The 20,360-nt window shown below is 33.9% G+C and overlaps 2 protein-coding genes across 2 annotated transcripts; both read right to left on the bottom strand.

The window, feature by feature from the left end:
* Positions 1 to 3,390: 3,390 nt before the first annotated feature.
* Positions 3,391 to 10,509, bottom strand: linc.pou2af1 (lnc RNA pou2af1). Its single transcript, XM_058799093.1, has 5 exons — positions 7,793 to 10,509; positions 5,215 to 5,318; positions 4,869 to 4,917; positions 4,103 to 4,326; positions 3,391 to 3,947 (listed from the first exon to the last, which is right to left on the bottom strand). Exons 1-5 carry the CDS (start codon positions 7,797 to 7,799, stop codon positions 3,621 to 3,623), a joined length of 711 nt encoding a protein of 236 aa, XP_058655076.1. The 5' UTR covers positions 7,800 to 10,509; the 3' UTR covers positions 3,391 to 3,620.
* A 198-nt stretch (positions 10,510 to 10,707) lies between these two features.
* si:ch211-213d14.1 (POU class 2 homeobox associating-factor 2) lies at positions 10,708 to 20,128 on the bottom strand. Its single transcript, XM_058799092.1, is given in 6 exon segments — positions 10,708 to 11,429; positions 11,432 to 11,567; positions 12,714 to 13,015; positions 13,136 to 13,175; positions 19,091 to 19,191; positions 19,999 to 20,128. Coding segments are annotated over 6 exon segments (846 nt in total). The 5' UTR covers positions 20,009 to 20,128; the 3' UTR covers positions 10,708 to 11,172.
* Positions 20,129 to 20,360: the final 232 nt, after the last annotated feature.

The following is a 20,360-nucleotide window of genomic DNA, read 5'->3' as shown; positions in this document are numbered from 1 at the left end:
TAACGCCCACCCCACTCACAACTGCTGCTTCTGTCACTTTTTCTCTTGACAAGAAGTGCATTTATTCAGTCGCAAAACGTCTTTACGACCACATCAAACGGGAGACGTTTCAGACGCCTGCTCCGCTTCACTTCAGCGCCAGGCGCCAGTGAAACGAGCGCGGAAACGATACTGGGCTCGCCCTCTTCCATTGCAAGCACAAAGGCGCTGGCTGTAGCCTGTATTCTTTCATATAGAAGCGCGATATAAACTACGTGCATGCAATGTCATGGTCAGTTAAGTCATGAAGTTACCAAAAAGGCGATTAAAGCTGCCTTAAAACTGTGCATGCATGTAATATGTTTTATATGAGTCACATTTATGAACATGTCTCTAAAACGGTTTTTAAAAGTGTCCTTGAGCAGCCCAGCACGGTCTCCCTCATCTAACACACCCGATTCAACTCGTCAGCTCATTAATAGAGACTTAAGACCTGAAGTGGGTCAGAAAAGGTGAAGAAAGTTGAGAGAAAATACTATGCGTGAGATCCGCGTCATGTTCAGCAGCGACAGCTCTTAAAGAAATGGCAGCCAAAACAACCTAATAACCAGCTGCTGTGATGTCTGTTCATTACAGAACAAAAGAAAAAAGAGGAACTCAATAACTTTCAAAGCTTTAAGGATTCATTTGTGTTTAATTTAGAATTTAGTGTTTGATCATTTCAATTTCTGTATATTTCTGCTGAAGGGCACAGGTAAATATGACATTTATTATAATAGGTTTATGTGAAGATAGTTTTAAGTTCAATTAAATTAGAAGTTATTTTTTTAAAGTCTAATAAATGTTAAAATTGATAGCTCTCAATTATACTGTAATGTTGAATGGCTATAGTTCATAGTCTATATATGGCTATAGTCTATAGGCTACAGTCCGAAGGGCAGTTTTATAGAGAAATCAGTAGTATTGGTGTGAGTGATACTGTCCTTCAGTCATAAAAAAAAAGATGCCATTAAACAAATATTAAAAAATATACTGTCTTTATGTTGTTTGTACATTAATTTGAAGATTGAATGTGAAATTATTGCAATATAAAAGTATATTTAAAAACTTGAATGTGAGGTGGGATTAATCACGATTAATTTCAGAAAAATGTGCGATTAATTAGTAAAAAAAAAAAAAATCGATTGACAGCACTAATATATATATCCTATGTAAACAATAACTATGATGTTACTTTATTGCTGTTGTTATCAACCAACTTTGCATAGATGATAGCACAAAAGACCATTTCACAAAAATAAAAATATAAGCAAAAAAAAAAACAAATAGATAAACCTTATGAGTGAGCATGACCTGCAACTCTACTAAAACAGTTCACACTTCAAAGTAGCACACCTGACAGAGGATGACACGTGCTCTGATGACGACACAGCTGTTCACAGATGAAAACAATTACGTGTTTTGCATTTATTATGTGTTACATGTTTTGTTTGTTTGTATAACAGACTCTTCGTGCAATCTTGTTACACTGTGCCCTTGTTTCAGTGTTATTATACATTTTAAGTACTGAGTAATATTAATCAATTACACTTACTTACTATATGGTTAGGGTAAGGATAAGGGTTTTGTTTAGAGTTCCTTTTCATTTGACCAATGTTGCAGATAATCCACTATAAAATATGCAAACACCGAGCAATGATTATATGAAACTTACTACTTTTCTTACACAGTATAGCCTATAAGACTCTTACTCTTTCTTCTATACCTGTTAACTGAGCTGACAACGTTGGTGAGAGATCTTGCAAGGACGCGCAGCGGATACGTGTTGCGGCCATTCACAAAGAGGAGCATTGCGCAACAACTGACGCACACGATCCCGCTGCATTTGGGTACGGATCTTTCATAGCTCGTTTAGACTATATTGGGATGAAAAAGTCAGAATTCTTGTTTTTTTGTTTTTTTGTTTTTCTACAGAAACGGTTTGAACTGGAAATCCCCTGACTCAGTTCCCCGGCCTTTCCCATTGTGGTTCCTGCTGAAAGTGGCATGCTAACAGTCTGTTGGATACTCCATTGCTGGTTTACACCCTAATGAAAATAATAATTTTACTTTTTTTTTTTTTTTAAACGAGAGAAGTGTGTGCTGGAATCGGGATGTGCAGAAGTGGGAGGGAAGATGTTCAAGGAAACAAGAAGCCAACGTGTGGATTGGAGGAAAACTTCCTTGTCCTTTGCTCTCCCGAGGGGAATTCCAAGTTGGTGAGCAGCAGGTACAAAGCTTGTGCGTCTGCCAAATCTGTATCACTGTACACACCCTTCTGTTTGACTGCAAAACATTCCCTATTTCTGTAGTTAATGAATACACAATTGCGTGACCGTTAAATAATTAAGTCTGCCATGTTCCAAAGTTAAAAGAGACACGGGACATTTAATATAGCCTAAATAAAATAAACTGATGTCTCAGCATGTTTAAAAACATATATCCAAACATGAATTGATTTTTGTTCTGTATTTAATTTCTGAATACTCAGGACGAGCTAAACGTGAATAGCCAACTTGTATGCACTGCTTATCGTTTAGGAATCGTATTTTATATGAGAAGATTGCCTAATTATATTATAGGCTGCGACTGTCCCTCACCAGTTTACCATTTCATACATGTAGAATTTTAAACCTCTTGCGATAGGCTATCTCTATATTAGCCTATATGCAAGCTGTGCGATTCCTATTGTCTTTATTGTAATTGTAATCCTATTGTAATTTAGCATCTTCTGAACGTAAATTATAACGGGGCTGCGTTTTTCTTTCGATTTGATCTTTTAGTGAAAGTGTGTGATAATGACAGTTATTGTTCCACGATTGGTTTGTGGTGTGACTACCAGTTTAGTGATAAATCATAGATAAATCATCAATATTATTGTAGATAAGAAACATCAAATGAACTGTAAATTCTACCTAATTTTATGAGATTAGTTATTAAAGTAGTTAAACAAGTGCAATGCATGCTTTGTTTTTACTTAAAAAAAAATAAATGAATAAGGCAGCAATTAAACTTTTCAACGTAGTGAGTTGATTTTACAGTGTATTTGTTAGGAGCAAAAAAAAAATGTAAACAGCTGTATAGTATATAGGACCTATAAAAGCCTAAATGCAATGTTGACTATCAAATCTGTTTTCATAAATAACATATTATTAAGCTTTTTTCTCGTGGTTTTCCTCATGTCGAATGTTGATATGCAAAACAATAGTTGTGCCCTTAGTACCACAACTGTATTTGTACGTTTAAAAACTGTCAAAGATCCGATGTTAATTTCAAGAGTGAGAAAAAGAAACTCCCCCCTAAAATCTAAAATATTTTCCCCATTATTAAAATATAAATATAAGGCATTTTTAATAAAAGATACCAGTAAAATTACGAAAAATATGTTTATTGTAAAAAAGATAAATGAATAATTTGTAAATTATACTCACACATATTTAGCTCTCTGCAATCAACCTTTTTGCTTATACTACTCCTAAACTAAGCCCAATCGTGCATTCTATCACTGCTTGTTCTTTTATCTAAACTAAAAATACAACAAATGCATTAATGTGAATCAATTATGACACTGGATTTTCGCGCAAAGTGCTTCAAAATGCATTTTATAAGTAACACATCTCTGAGTTTGAAATATCCCTTCTGAAATAGCTGTCGTCGCCATATGAATACAAACAGTCTGATGAGCCGTAGGGCGCAGACTCTGAGGTTGCCATGCCTTCCTGCACATTGGACCAGTGCGGCAGACAAAAGCACTGCTGCAGGTTGCAATGCTGATTGTGGTAATTTTCTGGAGAGAAACTGGAGCTCAAATCCATCCGTGTTGGGGAGTTGTAGCACGAAGAAGATGAAGAGTTTGACTGAGGGGGAGAGTAACTGTTGTAGTCAACGGGACTGGGGAGATTGAAGGGGTCTGAGGGTGACCTCGAAACCTGAGGAAATTATTTTAAAAGCAGGAAAAAATACTTATTAAAAATACTGCACGCGTGCTTTATTAGTGCAAACATGCTTGAGCATCAGAACCGTCCAAATGCCAAAAAAAAAAAAAAAAATGGTTTATTAAAAATGAAAAGCACCAAACACGTACCAGGCTAGAACCATAGAGGTCCGTATTGGAAGGTAGATATCCATTAGACCACTGCGCAGAGGTGGGACACACGAAATTACAGCCGCTGAAAGTCTCAGGTGGCATCATATGCATCATCTGTTGATGATCATAAGCATTCTCCATAGGGATGTTGACACTTTCGGTAAAGGGACGTGTCTGGAAATAGGGCTCTGTAGCTTGCATTCCAAAGACATCAAGGTGGGCTGCAGGGAAGACAGAAGAAAATGCTGGCTTGAGCACAGGAGAACATTTAAATTAGGCCAGCAAGACTTGGGATGATGTCACGAGACCATCAGCCAAACAGCTAAATCACATTTGAATAGTAGTTTATAAAAAGGAGATCATTCACGGATCTGTAAGGAGTGCCTATAGATGTAGGAGTCATTGTTCTTTTATTTATTTATTTATTCTTCTCACAATTGTAAAGGTAGAGCTGATGCCTGACGGTGGAAGAAAGGGGTTTCTATTTTGGAGTATAGTAAGTTGCATGCAGTCAGTATACTTTGTTTTGTCTTTGTCTCAGGTTTCCTGATTAAAATTCAAGCTCTTACATGTTAGCAGGCAGAAGGTTCTTAGATTTTTTTGCAAGTGTACCTTTTCAATATCCACAAAGGTGCTTGTAAGGTTACTGAAATCTGATGCTTTTGTAAACAGCATTGTGAAATGTCTTAACTGCATGGGACAAAGGATTGAGATTACTATCACTTATCGCCGTTCAGTTAATTTGTTAGTATTTTAAACTTACTATTCATGGTCGTAGAGCAGACATCGCGAGCAGCAACGGCTTGTGATTTCTATAGGATTGAAATTTAAAAAGAGAGGGAGAAGCAAAGGAAAACATTAATCATTTCGTTCGTTCAGTTGAAAAACAGAAGAAATCTTCCGTTAGGTTGTACTATTATGTGGTAGGCTATCAACTGAAACCTCAAGCACAGATAGGCCTGTGTGGGCGTGGTGCTTTAAAACATTTAATTGCTTTTTAAATTTGGTCGTGCACTGACCAGACTTCGTTTTACTTTGGCTACCATAAACTTGTGTCGTCAGTGACTGACTTAAAACTTTTATAGCGCATATCCAACACCATTGTTTACCGTTGCACATGCGGTTTTCTGTGCCTGCAGGGCTCTGTGCTTCTGCAGTAACTCCTTAACGGTGGTCTTCACACGCACACCCTGGTATACCTTAGGTTTATCTGCTGGATGGAGAAAAAAAGAGAGAGAGAGAGTTTTATTTCATTTTCTTTCACCATCGGCATTGATTTTCAATATTTTTGTCCAAAATCAGACGATCTGGAAAGCAGCCAAAGCAGAAAGAAACTGCAAAAATAAAAATGTTTTTAACTTTCATCTTTATTTAAGACAATGTTTCTGGGTCAGTGATTTGACTTTTGTTTGGATCTGCTATGTTATTAAAATACACAAGACTTGAATACATTTCTTTGATGAACATGCATTTGTTATCTAAATTGTTTTGTAGGGCTTCAAAGTCAAATATGTTAACAATAGCATTTCTACCATTGACATATATTTTAAAATCTGAGAAAATAATATATATATATATATATATATATATATATATATATATATATATATATATAGTTATATATATAGTTATATATATATTTAGCAATTTGGTTGTTTTACATTGTGTAAAATGTATTTAAAACTATTCTGAATAAACGATCTGGGGTGCGTTTCCTAAAAGCATCGTTAGCTAACTATGGTCGTTAGTTCTATTGAACTCTATTGGTAACGACTGAACTTGCGACCATAGTTGTTTTTGGGAAACGCACCCCTGGTTGTCAAAATAATGAAGTTACAAAGCCCAGTTTTGCTTCTTCTTTTTTTTTTTTTTATTATTATTATTTAATGATTACACCACTTGACATGTTAGAGCCATTAAACGAAAATATTTGTGTAAAATGATTTTAATGAAATAAAATGAATGAAAATGAATAGGACAACATTTCCAAGACATTGACACGTGTATTTAGCAAACCATTAAAAGAACTAGATCTTTAAAATATTTTTTTCCTTTTTATCATATTCGGAATGCTTATTTGTCATTGCCCCTCTACATGTTTAACCATACACAAACAGCATTCGCTTTTTTCCACATGTCATTGGAATACGCCGATAAATATAAGACACGAGATTAGAAAACTATGGCCGTATTCCCAGTTAAGACTCCATTGGTCTGAGCGCGCTGGTGATCCGGCAGTGAATGGGTTAGTTTTCGCAATACAATAGAGACAGTAGTGAATTTCGAGAAACATGCTCTCCAGCCATCTTTGCTTCGGGACGACGGTTTTAATTTGGAGTTTTAGCAGTTTAGTTTCAAGTAGCTGTAAATTAAAACTTGACCGAACTGGCGAATAGCCTGATCTAATTATTGACGGTTTTGCGCATAAAGGCACAAGGCGCATGAAGTTGGGTTTGCGGGAAGCGAAGTGAAAGCACTGTAAAACGCTGCTTGCTAGACATGGAGAAAGAGAAGCTCCCTATGTAGACGCCTCAACGAGTTACAAACGTAAGTAAAACACTCTTATAACTGCAAAAGCCGCGTGCAAGCGAAAAGAGAAAGTTAGCCAGAAAATATATGGTAAACTCAAATCAATGTCCAACAGAAAACCCGTTTAGATTTGCTAAAAAGAAGCCAGATTTGTTTAAGAGGGCGCTGTCGATTAGCAACAGTTTGACGTTTTAAATTCCCTAAAAACGTTAGTTTTTGCGATCCTCTCGGCAGATGTTAAGTTATTTCTTGATATAATGGGCAGTCCTCCTATCTCTTCCTACACGAGTGAAGCCGCGCCTAATAACTTCCTCCAAAATCAAATGTGTAAAAAATAGATGGAAAATAGTTGTCCTTCTTTCCTATTTTTTTAATTGGTTGTTCAGCCTTGTGAAGACATACACAGTGGGACGTCTTCCTGATCCGCGTTAATATATATATAAAAATTCCGTCTGAACATAAGTGATTCAAAACAACGCCACGCCATGGCTGAGTTCATGGAGGCAGTTGAGTTTACAGAGGGCAAAAAGAGCGCTGATGTTGAGAAGATAGCAAAAACGTCCTTCGGCAATGTTTTATGAGCTCAATGACAGCTAAACCTATTCTAATAAATATTCATATGCGCTCTGAAGCAAAGTTTGAATTCTGGTTAAAATGTCGAAATTATATCCAGTCAGCGTTTACTGTCGGTTATTCCGAAAACCACTGCATTCAGTTGGACACGGTGGACGACATTATAAAGTCTAAAATAACACAGCAAATAAATCTTCAAATAAACCCACGTTGAGTTTTGCTTGAAGGAAAGTTGAGTAAAAAGACGAGGCAGACAGAAAATTCACGATATAAATAAAACTTGAGCTTGAATCAATCACCAGAAATATTATTATTCCCATTAAACTGCAAAAAAAAAATGAATGTAGCACATTTATTGAAATATATGTATATATAAAAATGCACCAATTTGTTTAAAAGGATTCCTCCACATGTGTTAGCTGTTTTAAAATATTAGTAAGACTGCATGCTTTGACTTATACATTTCCAAGCAAAGTTTACCAATGTATTTATTGCTTTTAATTAACTTTTTTTTTTTCTCAATGTTTTTCAGGTTTGCTGAAGACGAAAACATCTTATATGAAAGAAAAATAAATTTTTACTTACCAGACATATTGGCCTGAAAAGGAGGAAAACTCTGGAAGAGCTACAGTGAAAAACCCCAACGTCAGTTCTTTGCTCTATTATATGGGCAAGAACGAATTATTCACAAAAGTCTTAAAAAGTCTCAACAAAGTAGCCTCAAAACACTCTCAGGACATACAATTATACAGTAATATAGCTAGGGATATTTTAGTTTGAGTTTTTCTCCCCTCATCCCTACTATTTAAAACCCCAAGAACTCAATGATTTGACAATGATTTGATTGCGCGATACTTTCAATTTGAATATTCAAAAGCTTCGTAAAAAGACTTATTTCTGAGTGATATTCGCTATTACAGTGCATATAATAACATCTCTTTTAATAGAATGTTGTGTTATTTCACATTTTGACATTAACCAAATATATATATATAACATTTTATCATCCTTTTGGTGTTGGTGGTTGGAGTCTCCCTTAGAAGCACTATTTCAACTTTGCAGTGAGACTGAAGGCACAAATGAAGTTTTACATGCCATGACACATTGTAAATATCTTCTGTAATAGGTAGTCTTGTCAAAAAAAATTAATATTACGTCTTGTGGATCAAATTTATGCAGTATTTTAAGAATTATTGGAGTAGTGGGCGTGGCATATGATAGCAGCCATTTTTGTCACCAGAACAATTGGGACGTCTGCTAAAGTCAAGTTACAGGTACAAGAAGGCTGAATATGAAATAAATTCAATTAGAATTAAGTATTTAATTGAAAGGTTAAATGGCAATTGTTGAAAATTTAAAAGCCAATTAAAATGAGATTTAAACAACGATCAGTGTTCATAATAATATTTATAAATTTATTTTCTCAGGGTATTTTTGTTTTAATGCAACGGTTTAAATAATTAATGAATTATCTTCACTGAATCCTTAAAAACATAAGCAGGGTGCTGTTTGATGCTGAGTGGTGCTGGTCTTAAACAGAATCTCACACACCTGACTTAGGCCTGCTTTTATTTCTGAAATAATTTTAGCGAAAAAGCTCCAAGTGGCATATTTACATTTCTTGAGACCTCTGAAATCATCATGCTGTTGTTTATTTACCTGTGTCAGATTTAAATGTCGAGTATTTAAGACTGAACGGAGGTAGATGCCAGAATGATTAGCCCAAATTCAAGTGTTTTTTGTCCGAAAATGGCTCCATGTGGCATGCAGTGCAGACAAATGGAAAATTTCGTTCCAAAACTGCAGAATAATTCGAGATTTAAGTATTGATACAACATGGGTTCTTAATAAATACGTCTTCAAACACCTTGGTTAGTGTTAATTCAAACTGTGTCTAGTTTTACTCATTTGTGAAATTGTTTTGTAAAATTAATCCGCTGCAAATAGACCTCGAGTTTCAAAATATTATTTTCTTACCGGTCCTTTTTATCAGTCACATTTCTGAATAGATCTTTCATAATTCTAAGTAAAATCTCTAAGAAAAACTTCAGCCGGGTTGAAGAGTTAGTGGAATGACGCCCCCTGGTGATTAAACCGGAGAACGCGCAGGTCATTCTACGGTGGTCTGGCTCATATATATATGTGTGTGACCCTGGACCCTATATTTGTAGCAATAGCCAAAAATACATTGTATGGGTCACAATTATCCATTTTTATTTTATGCCAAAAATTATTAGTATATTAAGTAAAGATCATGTTCCATGAAGATATTTAGTGAATTTCCTACCGTAAATATATCAAAACTTAATTTTTGATCAGTAATATGAATTGCTAAGAACTTCATTTAGACAAATGTAAAGGTGATTTTTTTCAGTATTTAGATTTTTTTGCACCCTCAGATTTCAGATATTCAAATAGTTGTATCTCGGCCAAATCTTGTCCGATCCTAACAAACCATACATCAAATGGAAAGCTTATATTTTATTCAGCTTTCAGAAGTTGTATGAATCTCAACTTCGAAAAATTGACACTTATGACTGGTTTTGTGGTCCAGGGTCACATATATAAAGCATAAATAGTTTATTTTGCAAGAAATGTATACACTTTGTGCAAATCTTCCAAATTTTTCACATGCAGGAGTAAAAAACTGACTATCTGTCTGTCTGCCTGTCTGTCTGTGTGTGTAACTTGTTTTTTAAGTAATGATATTATATTTTTTTTTCTGAAAATGTGTACTATTTGGATAAAACTGCCTGTAAAAACTTATTTCACTTACTGATTCATTTGAACTTTGTCCCATATGCCCATAAAATAAGATAAAATAAACAATTAAATATAAATATGTATTTTCTTTTCCTAAAAAAAAACTTATAATACTTTGGTAAAACGGTTTGTTGCATTTGAAACTTCATTTCAGTTTTCAGAAAGAAAAAAAGAAAAAAACAACTAGAGAAATATGGTGCTATTGACTATGACTGTAAAATCAGTATTGTACTTCAGAGAAATCTATTTTAAATTATTGCACGAAATGCGTCCTGTACGCTTTCAACTTGATAGCAGTATTTATTTTTTATTTTTTTATTGTGAATATTGTGAATTATGGTCTGATTTATGCTCTCATTTCAGTAAGCCTTCTGAAATTATACTATTGCTTTAATCTTAAAAGAATATGTGTTATTATAGTAAAGCATCTGAAAAATCATACAGTCAATTTATTAATTTTTTACACATAAAAGAAAGAAAGAAAGAAAAAGACATCTGTTTCCCTCCTTATTTTATATGTATTTTTTTCCTAGTTCTCTAAGTTTTTTAAATAAATTTTAATAAATATGAATATATTATGAATATATTAAATAAAAACGTGTTTTAATGATTTTGTTATCTTGAAAATGTTTGTACATTTAATTATTCAATAAAAAGTTTGATGTAATGTTTTTTTTTTCTGTTGTTTACGTCAGGCACTTTAAAGTCCATTGTGCTGTAGAGTTACAAGAATGCTCTTTTGTAATTCTAGTTTATTTACCTTTTAGACCATTTTCACAACATGCTTTTGAAATGAAAGATTCACAAGAAGAGAAATAGGGCTAGATATTACACATCAACTATAAATATTGTAACACTTAAATTTTTGCAGATAATATACATTTATATAGACTCACTGTCACTTGTGTGTCAGAAAAAAAAAAAAAAAAATTCTGATATACAGACTCTTTATACTGATTATTATCCTAATTATCCTGCTGAGACAATATAAGTTGTAATGTCAAAAAAGAAGATACAATTATAATAAACGATACAATTAAAACATTAAATTGAAGATATAATTTGTTCCCCAATGTTAAGCCTTAGCTCTGCTAAGTAAAATTGGCAAAAAAAAAAAAAAAAGATTGTAGTGCTAATTGTTGTGTATTAAAGAGATGTTGATCTGCTAGGCTGGTGAGCCTTCATTTCCTTCCAGTTCCATCTCAGAATGCCCTCCTGACCTCATACTGTGACCAAGCGCTAGCAGTGTCCTCCTTGCCCCATACCAGGCTGTCGCTCAAGGCTGAAGGGGCACTTTCAGTATCTTCTGAGGGTAGAACTGGCACTAGTTTGGTCGCAGGCTCAGTCATGAATGAAGGGGAAGCAAAGCTGCCAGAGGTGGTTTGAAATGAGGAGTGATAATTGACTTCATCCAGGGAATGGAGAGAGTATGACTGTGAAGGCGTCAGGCTAGAGCCCTGGACGATGAGCGGAACTGGGTCGGGCTGACGGTGTCGGGGTTGACCAGAGAACTGGATGTAGACAGGGGAATGGGACCTAGAGCATCTCCACACAAACCCTCCACCCCGTCGCTCCCCGTGGCCTCCCAAGAGTCCCTCTGCAGTGAACACGAGCAAGAATTCATTAGCCTCGAGTCTGAGGTGCCCGTGATTTACATTTACATGCAAAAGCCAAAATCTTTTAAAATAACATGAATACAGACTAGCGAGATAACAGACAATAATTTGAAAAATTTACACAAAAGAATGGCACACAAAAAAAGCCAGTATGATGTTGTAAAATGTCTGCAAACTTTGATATTTTGAATTAGTTTTAAAAAAGAAAATATACTAAATACACTAAAACATATATAAATGTTTTAAATACTCTATCTATCTATGTGTCTGTCTGTCTGTCTGTCTGTCTGTCTGTCTGTGTGTGTGTGTGTGTGTGTGTGTGTGTGTGCGTGCGTGTGTGTGTGTGTGTGTGTGACTTATAATATAATTATTTTTTTTCTGAAAATGTGTACTATTCGGATAAAACTGCCTGTAAAAATTTAATTTATTTATTCATTTGAACTTTGTCCCATATGCCCATAACATAAGATGAAATAAACAGTTAAATATATAAATATTTATTTTATTTTCCTAAAAAAAAAAACGTATAATACTTTGATAAAAGGGTATGTTGCATTTGAAACTTTATTTCAGTTTTCAGATAAAATCAATATTTAAATATAAATATAATAAAGTACATTCAATATATCTTTAAGATTAATACTATAATTTATATATTAAAATTACTATTAAATGTTTATATTTTTTTTCTCCCAAAAATAATACATTTTATGCAAATATTAATTTAAAATAAATGAATAAATGAAAATTCAATTGCAATTATATAGACTTAGAAAATATAATACAATATTAAAATATTTTATAAAATGAATTATATAATTATTTTTATATTTTGTTCTTTAAAAACTTGTAGTACTTGAATGAAACTGCTTGCAAACTTATTTAATTTATTGATTCATTTTGTCCTGTATATAAATAAAGTTGAGACTATTTCAGAAAAAAAAAAAAAAACACTCCCTTCATATCTTAAAAATGGCTGAACTACTAAAATTTTCTATCACTAAGCAGAACAAACATTGTCCAGCCCTTGTAAACTTGGACATACAGAGTATAAGATTGTGTCTACATTTCAACATCACTGACATTTTTTGTTATCGTGCCACCTCACTCCATGTGTCATATCTTACCAGCAAATAATGTGAAGGGTCACTGGAGTAAGAAGGGAGCAAAGAAGACAAGGCAGAGGGCGAGAATATTGTACTTCCTCCGCTGGAAAAACCGCTGTTGCGGTAGTCGCCAAAAGACTCTGGGTAGTAGCTGTCTATGAGTGAGGAATAACCAGACATGCATCCGGTGTCACACGAGAGAGACTTTCCCGTTAGCGATGAGGGGTAGACGTCTGCTGAATATGGCTTCGTTGAGGAACAAAACTCTGTGTCTGAAATGAAAGGTCTTCTCATGCCATAGTAACTCGGAAGCATGTGAGAACCTAAAGAGACCACAACAATCTTGATCATTACATGAACAAAATTCATGACCAAAACAGAATTTACCATATCTAGAAATGGCATTGCACATTTCTGACTTAATATAAGTGTTGGAGACTCACCAGTCATTTGAACAAATGGACTCGGAGGAGATGAAACACCCTAGAAAAAGATTGATATCATCAATTTCCCATTAGTTTTCTGTGACCATTTAGTTGGTTTGACTAATGCAATCCAGTCCTAATGGCACACAACAAGCTACCACGCGAAATATTTGCATACATCTATTGAACTGCTCCAAATCTTAGAGAGTGTTTCACTTGCAAGTGTTCAAAACTTGATCTGATGAACAACAAAAATCAAAAACACCTCTAAAACACGAATATGTTCTGGGGTGGGGGAAAACGCCCCCCTTAAGGATTGTGTCTTTTTTTTTTTCAGTGAAACAAAAGTTAAATGTGTTCAGAAAAGTTATCATAGTTTTTGTGACAATGACATAAATTATAAACCAAGTATGAAAAATGTCATGAGTTTTCATGCTATTAGATTTTTAACAAAAATTGAACATGAACAAAATGCTTTAAACATTTACAGCAAAATCAGAGTACAGGCAGTTTTAGCTTAAAAAAAAAAAATAGATTATAATAATATAAAGATTATAATCAATAATTATGAATTATAAAATTATAATAGTATATTTGGGGGAATCACTCTACATCACTCTTGTCAACGTAGTCCATAGTTACAATAAAAATGTATCTTGAAAAACAGTAGGGGGGTGGGGGTCTTTTAAAATGGCGTTTTACCCCATGAGGGCGTTTTACCCCACTCTACCCTATATCTCACTTTCTCTTTCAACCAGTTAGAGGATGCGACTAGTTAAGATTCAGTTGTTCTACTACCAAAACACCAGTGGGACCTAGAGATTTGTCGTATACAATTTTGTTATTAAATGGTCGAGAGCTATTGGTGAGGCAATAGACAGACACAGGCTCTCATTTGTTTGCATATTACAAGCATACAAGAGCTGATATCAAGGCAGCACTGGCTGGAGGGCAAGCAAATTTTGAGGCTAATATTTGAATGTCATTTGCTCGTCCCAAGACTTCCCTATGTGAACAACCTACGCCTCAGTGCCTCTTTGAAGGCATGGTATGGAAATCAGGCTGTTGAAGAGCTCCAAGGCTGTGACACTGCACCTGATTCAGCCTCAAGATAAACCAAGCTGGAGTAGGTGGAAGTGAGGGGTTGTTGGTTTCCGAGCCTCTTGAGTCAGCAGTGAAATAACTCTACTGTACAAGAGTGTGAAACAGTCAAATGAAGATCAATGCTGTGTATTTAGTTGGCAACCACTACCAGGACTTTTGATTTAATGTATTATGTCCATATGTATTCAATGCTTGTGTCATGTTGCTAGAAATAAACTTTCGTTTTAGTGTAGATGAAAAAATTGTTCTGGTTGATTAATTATAGTCCTTCACTTTTTGGGATCATTTTGAAATGGCTGTTACAATTTGTGCTTGTCTTTTTTTTTTTTTAATTGCATTTGTTTGTATTTTTTGTGTGACATTAGCCACTGATCAGGTAATACAATTAATGCCTAAATTTAATCTAGTTAATTCAGCCAAATGTCAGGCCATGAAACCCTATAATTAGGGTTACTATAATTAACGAATTCTAAAACCATAAAAACATTTTTGTTACTTGATAATACTAAATAATTTTTATTTAGTATTATCTAAATAAAACTTAAATACTTGTTTTAAAGTTATTACATTTTATTAAAAAAATAAATAAAAATTATATATTATATAACATATTACATACACATTATATACTCTATAACCTATAATTATATATACATTTATACCTTTTTTTTTTTTTTTACACATTGAATTTTATAAAAATATATATATATATATATATATATATATATAAATATATATTGTTACAGCAGCAACCACAGTTCAATCCATGCACACAGACATATCCACCTACACACACACACACACATATATATATATATATATATATATATACATACAGTATATATACAAGTGCATCTCAATAAATTAGAAAAGTTCATTTTATTTCAACTCAAATTGTGAAACTCATGTATTAAATATTTAATGCACACAGACTGAAGTAGTTTAAGTTTAGAATACTTCATAAGACCAATAAAAAAAAAAAAACATTTTTAGTGAATTGTTGGCCTTCTGGAAAGTATGTTCATCTACTGTATATGTACTCAATACTTGGTAGGGGCTCCTTTTGCTTTAATTACTGCCTTAATTCGGCGTGGCATGGAGGTGATCAGTTTGTGGCACTGCTGAGGTGGTATGGAAGCCCAGGTTTCTTTGACAGTGGCCTTCAGCTCATCTGCATTTTTTGGTTTCTTGTTTCTCATTTTCCTCTTGACAATACCCCATAGATTCTCTATGGGGTTCAGGTCTGGTGAGTTTGCTGGCCACTGGGCAACAGTCCAGTTCTTCTTCTCCTCAGCCCAGGTAAGACACCTCTGATGTTGTCTGTGGTTCAGGAGTGGCTTAACAAGAGGAATACGACAACTGTAGCCAAATTCCTTGACACATCTGTGTGTGGTGGCTCTTGATGCCTTGACCCCAGCCTCAGTCCATTCCTTGTGAAGTTCACCCAAATTATTGAATCGATTTTGCTTGACAGTCCTCATAAGGCTGCAGTTCTCTTGATTGGTTGTGCATCTTTTTCTTCCACACTTTTTCCTTCCACTCTGTTAACATGCTTGGATACAGCACTCTGTGAACAGCCAGCTTCTTTGGCAATGAATGTTTGTGGCTTACGCTCCTTGTGAAGGGTGTCAATGATTGTCTTTTGGACAACTGTCAGATCAGCAGTCTTCCCCATGATTGTGTAGCCTAGTAAACCAAACTGAGAGACCATTTTGAAGGCTCAGGAAACCTTTGCAGGTGTTTTGAGTTGATTAGCATGTCACCATATTCTAATTTGTTGAGATAGTGAACTGGTGTGTTTTTGTTAAATGTTTGCCAAAATCATCACAATTAAAAGAACCAAAGACTTAAACTACTTCAGTCTGTGTGCATTGAATTTATTTAATACACGAGTTTCACAATTTGAGTTGAATTACTGAAATAAATGAACTTTTCCATGACATTCAAATTTATTGAGAAGCACCTGTATATATATATATATATATATATATATATATATATGTATGTATGTATGTATGTGTATATACAAATATATATATATATATACACACAAATATTTATTTATAATATAAATTATATGAATATAAATATAGGCATGTAAATACATGTAAATATTTTCAAAATATATACTGTATGTGTGTGTATTTATGTATACATGATAAATATACACAGAACACACACATATATTTTGCAAACAAAAACTTTTATTTTGGTTGTGATTAATCACAATTAATTGACAGCATTATATATATATATATATATACATATATATGTATAGTTTAAAAATAATAATAATAATCCGGTTAGCTGCCAAAGCAATATTTTGCATCCTCATCTCCGCAAAAAAAAAAGCAGGTTGCAGAGATGAGGATGCTTAGAAAAATAAATGTTATTATGAACAATAATTGTAATGTATTGTAATGTAATTTATTTTATTTTTCTTTCTTTTTTTTATGTGTATCTAGGTGGATATGTCTGTGTGCATGGATTGAATTGTGTTTGCTGCTGTAACAATATAATTTCCTGTGAAGGATTAATGAAGTATTTAATATTAATATAACATTTCTAACTTTCATTTAATTTAACTTGCACTAAAATAGCTAAAGCTAAAATTTAAATAAAATGTAATAAAAGCTATGTTGCCATATTATAAAAAATGAATACAAATGACAAAAACAGAAAAAAATATACTAAAATTAAGTAAAATTACTAAAAAAGTAAAATTGCAATAAAAAAGAAATATTAAAATGAATTCTATGGGATAACACCCATAGAATGAATAAAAATTCTAATAGTGTCTTATTTGTACTAAAATTACACTGACTAATAACACAATAATAATAATACTTAAAACAACATGTAAAATGAAATCTAATCATATTCTATAATATCAGCTCTCACTGTTTGTTATTCTCTTATCCATGCAACTTTCATTTAAACATTATTATTATTTATTTTGACCAAAGATTATATAAGAGTAGTATTTTACTATTGTTTGTCTGGAACCCCTGGCAAGTGTTTGTATTGTTTTGGTCCTGTGTTTGGACATGACTTCTGTGGACAACATTTGTTGAAGTCTGCAGATGGCTCTTCTACCCCAAATAAAAGGCCATAGATACAGATGTAAGCTTATTATAAAGCAATTTTTGTTCTATGTGGCCTCGACATGCTCCGATTCTCCTGTGCAACCCTCCCCCTGCTCTGCCATTGTAGTATGTGTTTGGTCTCAGTCATGTCCCCATGGGATCACAATGATTGACACCTACATACATGTCATTTTATTATGCTTCGAAAAACATAGTTACTTTTCACCTATTGCATAGCATACAAAAGATTAATTACCATTCACTGCTCAAAGTACCAAGAATACATCACGCATGAAATCTGAATTCACAATGGTCATGAAACTGTAATATGAGAGAATGACACAGATTTTCGTCACTTGTTGTTTCTAGATAATATTATAGAATTATTTATATATATATATATATATATATATATATACAGTATAATGTTAAGAATATTTCATTTAAGTATTTACTTTTTAATATATATATACACACACACACACACACACACACACAGAGATAGATAGATAGATAGATAGATAGATAGATAGATAGATAGATAGATAGATAGATAGATAGATAGATAGATAGATAGATAGATAGATAGATAGATAGATAGATAGATAGATTTTTTATATATACGGCATAAATTTGTACATTTTAATATGGTAATTTTAAGAAAATAAATAAAAATAATTAAATATATTTGTATATATTATACTTATATATAATTTTAGGAATATATTAAGAAGTAAATATTATATTAGAAATTTACTATACTTACAATTAAAGTTTATATACACAGAATATATACATTATATATATATATATATATATATATATACTAGTCAACATTTGAAGTGGATCACAACCTTTCATCAAAGTTGTCCTAAAACCTAAAATCAAAATGCATTCTTGTCTTAGGACAACTTTGATTAACTTTTTTTATCGACTTAAAATGTTGACTACTGTGTGTATATATACACACACACACACACACACTCACACAGAGTAGTCAACATTTTAAGTCTATATATATATATATATATATATATATATATATAATAAGATGAATTTTGACTTTTTAGAAAGGTTAATTTTATTTTCATGGAACTTAATGTTGTCTAAGTATTATATCTTATCATTTAATACGAATTTTGTGTACAATTTACAATACAAGATTTAATACAATGTTTGAAATCTTGCAATATATTAGTTTGTACAGTGGCGAGACAGAAGCCATTACTCTACTTATTCAAACAAAAGTCAGTTCAGTGTGCCATTCACATGGAGAAAAGCTTTCTCTCTTGTGCAGCCAGATGTCTGCAAGTCTGATTTGTGCTTGTCTAGAGTGACAACAGGCGACTTGTCTGTGGTCTACAGGAGGAACAATACAGTGGAGCAGGTGTGCGAGTGTTTGACTTTGCATAGCCATACTACAGCAGCAAAAGGATGATTGACTCCCAAACCTCAGGAGCTCATGACCATCGGTGCTTCTGCTATTGTCTGCTGCTTATGTGCAGGTATTCACTAACAGGCTTTGCCGTGTGAGAAAAGGACGAGACTCCGAGGGCTTGTATCAGAGGCCATAGCTTAATCATTAGAATAAAAAAGATAAGCCAATGAGCAAATAAAGTGGCGGGGCACAGAATATACCAACTGTTTTAAACTGTCTGTTTGCATATATGAAAGAAGAGCAGAGTGGCAGCGTGAATGGAGTGAAAGGAAGCATTGTGAATGACAGGGTGGGGTGTGTTTCAGTTGAGGGTATTGACCAGGTGAGATGAAGCGGTGGACTTACAGAGTAGCGCGGGCCGCTTGTCTGCCGTGACCTCTTTTCTGCCAGCAGATCTTTCACCGTGTGCTTCACCCTGACTCCCTGATACACTCTCTTCGAGCATTCTGCAAAAACACACACAGACAGGAACATAACGTACTTGTAAACATGGAAAAACGTGCCTCCATTTGAGTAGGATATCAATCATTCAGCAGCACACAAATACAGCAGTTGATGGTATTCAGATACAAGCTCTGGTTTGCTTAATAACTGCACATTTATGATCACAAGTGCACAATAATTTCTCATTTGCAGCTTCATTTTCGAGCAGGTACAGTATCTCTTGTCAGTTTTATGGCGTGCATCTATAACTGGCATGGAAATTATCTTTGGTTTTGGTCAATGCAAATTGGTCAGTTTACAAACACTAACTCCGTCCAGTTGAAACATCACGAGGGGACGATTATTATTTCATGTTAATGTCAATCTGCCTATATCACCTCGTAGCAAAATGAGGAGGATACAGACGGAGGAAAATAAGGTAATCGCTCAGCATTGATGTTGAAGTTTATTTCCAGAAAATACAAAAAGATGATTCCTGGGAAGCAAAGATCCTAGTCAACAGAACAGTGTATTTGCAATTTAAAATGTCGGTGATAGGAAATTGCATGCAAAAATCATTGTAGCGTTATGTAAAAGACCCCAGCTTCATGAATGAAGGAGCTCTGAAGCATTGAAGACTGTCTGAAATATCATTTTGCTATATTATAAATGAGTTAAAACTGAAGTTGTCTTGTAATTAATTAATCAGACTGGTTAACATTAGAGTTACATGTTAAATGATGGACTTCAATCAAATTAAACTGCATGACTAAAACTGAGCTCAAGCTAGAGTTTTTATATACCAATAAACAGGTAAAATTACACCTTACCCGTTTCCATGATGCAGATACGTCAGATGTAAAGGGCAGGAAATCTACTCAGCTATCTATCCCAGTGAAACAACTCCCAAACTCCAGCTGAATTTGACCATTATACCAAAGACACGAAATCCAACTCTGCTTTAGTGAACTATACTATAGATGCTGATCAGAAGTCAGCTTTTGAAATGACCCTCACACATTTGTTTGCATGCAAATAATTGCCAGGACGTTTTTCAAGCATTTGCATCAGCCTTCCAGATTAGCGAGGAGCGAGCACGAATGACACGCCATCATCGTTGGTAATGTCAAGACTAACCTTTGCTGGTCATTTCAGGTTTGTATTATAGCATGGTGTGATTCTCGTTCACCTT

Source organism: Onychostoma macrolepis, chromosome 15 (genome assembly GCF_012432095.1).
Source record: "Onychostoma macrolepis isolate SWU-2019 chromosome 15, ASM1243209v1, whole genome shotgun sequence".
NCBI classification, from domain to species: domain Eukaryota; kingdom Metazoa; phylum Chordata; class Actinopteri; order Cypriniformes; family Cyprinidae; genus Onychostoma; species Onychostoma macrolepis.
Note: the sequence above shows the minus strand (reverse complement) of the source record. Positions and strands in the feature narration are given on the sequence as shown.

Coding starts and splice junctions, on each gene's coding strand:
- linc.pou2af1 (XM_058799093.1), bottom strand. Junction 4,918..5,214: donor AGAAAACCGCATGTGCAACG/GTAAACAATGGT, acceptor TCAATCCTATAG/AAATCACAAGCCGTTGCTGC. Junction 3,948..4,102: donor ACCTCTATGGTTCTAGCCTG/GTACGTGTTTGG, acceptor TAATTTCCTCAG/GTTTCGAGGTCACCCTCAGA.